Source organism: Octopus bimaculoides, chromosome 20 (genome assembly GCF_001194135.2).
Source record: "Octopus bimaculoides isolate UCB-OBI-ISO-001 chromosome 20, ASM119413v2, whole genome shotgun sequence".
In the NCBI taxonomy this organism is placed as follows: domain Eukaryota; kingdom Metazoa; phylum Mollusca; class Cephalopoda; order Octopoda; family Octopodidae; genus Octopus; species Octopus bimaculoides.
In genome coordinates, this window is record NC_069000.1 from 45,243,185 (window position 1) to 45,245,806 (window position 2,622).

The window sequence follows — 2,622 nt, forward strand, 5'->3', positions numbered from 1 at the left end:
GGTGGGTGGGAATTTATTGCTCCTATGCACTCGTCAGGCCACACTTGGACAAAGTGGATACCATTTTTAAAAAATAGTGAATTTCCAAGTGAAACGCTTGATATAGAGAACAGTTCCAATGTTGGAACCCCATGTGGAAAGCTTAATTAAGAAGGCAACAACAGGGAAACTGTCAAAGATATTCAAGCTCAGGGAGATAAAAAAAATTGAAAAGGGAAAGGAAATAAAAGACCCTAAAAGAAGCAACCCCGACACCAACTCTCAAAGCAGCAGAGAAGGTAAAAGAACCATTTGAAGGTTCAAGGTCAAAAAATAAAAATAAAAATAAAAAAAAAACAGAAAAAAGAAAAAAAGAAAGAAAACCACTGAAAGAAACAGAAACCCTTCACTACCTAAAACCACCCAAAACACAGAACGGTGCGTGGAGTTGGCATCATCTGTAAATGTTATATAAAAGGTGGCTGCTGGTAAGGAGAGAAAGGGATGAAATGCCGTTTTGCGCATCCAAAGATTAGGCAGACGGTTCCCATGGCAAGCCCCCACCCACCACTTAGCCAACAAGATGGATTAAAACCTTGCTCTATGAGGCTCGTGTCACAAGACCCACTGCAGAGAAGACCACTCAAAAGTGGTCTGCAGATGCAGTGAGAATTGCAACAGTAAATCTGCAACATGTTTTCAGTGCAGCGCATAAGATAGTGCAGCAGGTGAGATGGCTGTAAGCACAACTAAGCCATGCACACCCACGCACAAGACCACCACAAGTAAGAGACCCAGGAGGGCCACTCTTGATGGAAAGCCGACCGTCACAACAGTTATTCGGAGTCCTACTACAAAATAAAACACATACACACACATACACACTCACGCACACACACGCATGTACATATGTGTGTATATATATATATATATATATATATATATATATATATGTCTGTATATATGTATATATATATTCATATATATATACAAATATATATACATACCTATATATACCTATATATATACATATATGCATGTACATATGCATTATATATGCGTATATATATACGTGTGTAAATGTATATTATATTTAAATTTGTGTGTGTATATATATATATATATGTGTGTGTGTGTGTGTGTGTGTGTGTGTGTGTGTGTGTGTGTGCGTGTATGTGTATATATACATATAAGCATCAAGTATAACTCACCTTCAAAATCGATTCGTCCATCACCATCGATGTCCACTTCGGCGATCATTTCGTCAACTGTGCACATGGAAAGAAAAGGAACAGAAGAAAAGAAAAATGTAACATTGTCATGGCATAGATTCAAGTATCGATTGAGCGTATCTGCGTATGTATGCACATGCATATATAGATTTCATATATATATATATATATATATATATATATATATATATATATATATATACATCGTTTCTGATGAAGGGATATCTCAGAAACAGCTGTAAGACTATTTCATCATAATTGTCCTGAAAACTCCTCACAGCCTTGGCTTTGTTATCTCGTTTTGTCTATATATACTCATATATACTTATCTTATATAGGCTTATGTAGATGCTTACGAATATGTGAAAGTACGGTTGAGCGTTATTCTGTAGACATAGAAACCTTTGTCACGGATTGGCGGCTTCAATGTGAGAGTGTACACAGAATACAGATGTTGTAGCTATTTGTCCTTACATAAATGTGATTTAGGTGGCCTAGTTAAAGAGTTAAGTAGTAATCTGTTCTATTAGGCAGAGATACTTCTCGTAGTGGCAACATTTCGTAAAATTCTCAGATCTGAAATTTAGATAATTTACAGATTTTTTGCGATTCTGCCAATATAGCAGCCTGATAAGAACAATAACAACATCGACAATACAGATCAATGAATTGCTGTTTTGGTTGTCACAAAGAGTTTATTCATTCGGGCTAGACGTTTTATCTCCGTAAAATTCTTTCCAACGACTGTAAATTGCAGTCATTAAATAAAATAAAAACGCTACAAAGAAATTATTGGTTTGTTTGTATGTCTTTGTGTATCTGTGCATGTCTGCGTAGGGCGTCTCTGTGCATGTGTAGGCGTGTGTGTGTGTGTGTGTGTCTTGTATGTGTGTATAGGAGTGATTCTGTGTCGACTGTTTTCATAACTCTGTCATCTGGCTCTTTTACTCTAGGCTAATTCTATTAGGTCTTCTAATTATTTTTACTGGGAGACAAACATCTCCTTTCCTTCCGCCTCCTCTTCAACCAAAACAAAATTAAATGCAAAAAATAAATAAATACACAAGACATTTTTATCTCATTTTCTCCAACAATTGACCTTCGAACGCTATTTTGACATCTTACTTTCTAATAATAACAACAACAACAACAACAACAACAACAACAACAACAACAACAACAACAACAACAACAATAATAATAATGAATTCTTTCATTTACCACCAGAACTAAGTATTGTTCTAGAGAATGTTTAAGAAAACATAAAAAAGTTATAAGTTTGTTTTAAAATTTGAAATTACATAGACAGTATTTTACGTAGGATATGGGCAGTTCCTATTCGGAGCTTTCAATCTTCAGTCGAGAAGCAGATCGTCTTTGCAGTATCGGCCGGTTATATATATATATATAT

The 2,622-nt window shown here is 35.4% G+C and overlaps 1 protein-coding gene across 3 annotated transcripts in view; it reads right to left on the reverse strand.

The window, feature by feature from the left end:
• Window positions 1-2,622, reverse strand: part of LOC106870257 (neo-calmodulin) — a 75,696-nt gene that overhangs the window by 549 nt on the left and 72,525 nt on the right. For all 3 annotated transcript variants that reach the window (XM_014916284.2, XM_014916277.2, XM_052975073.1), the window contains one exon: window positions 1,191-1,247. In XM_014916284.2, coding sequence (XP_014771770.2) covers window positions 1,191-1,247 — 57 coding nt within the window. The remainder of the gene's footprint in view (window positions 1-1,190; window positions 1,248-2,622) is intronic.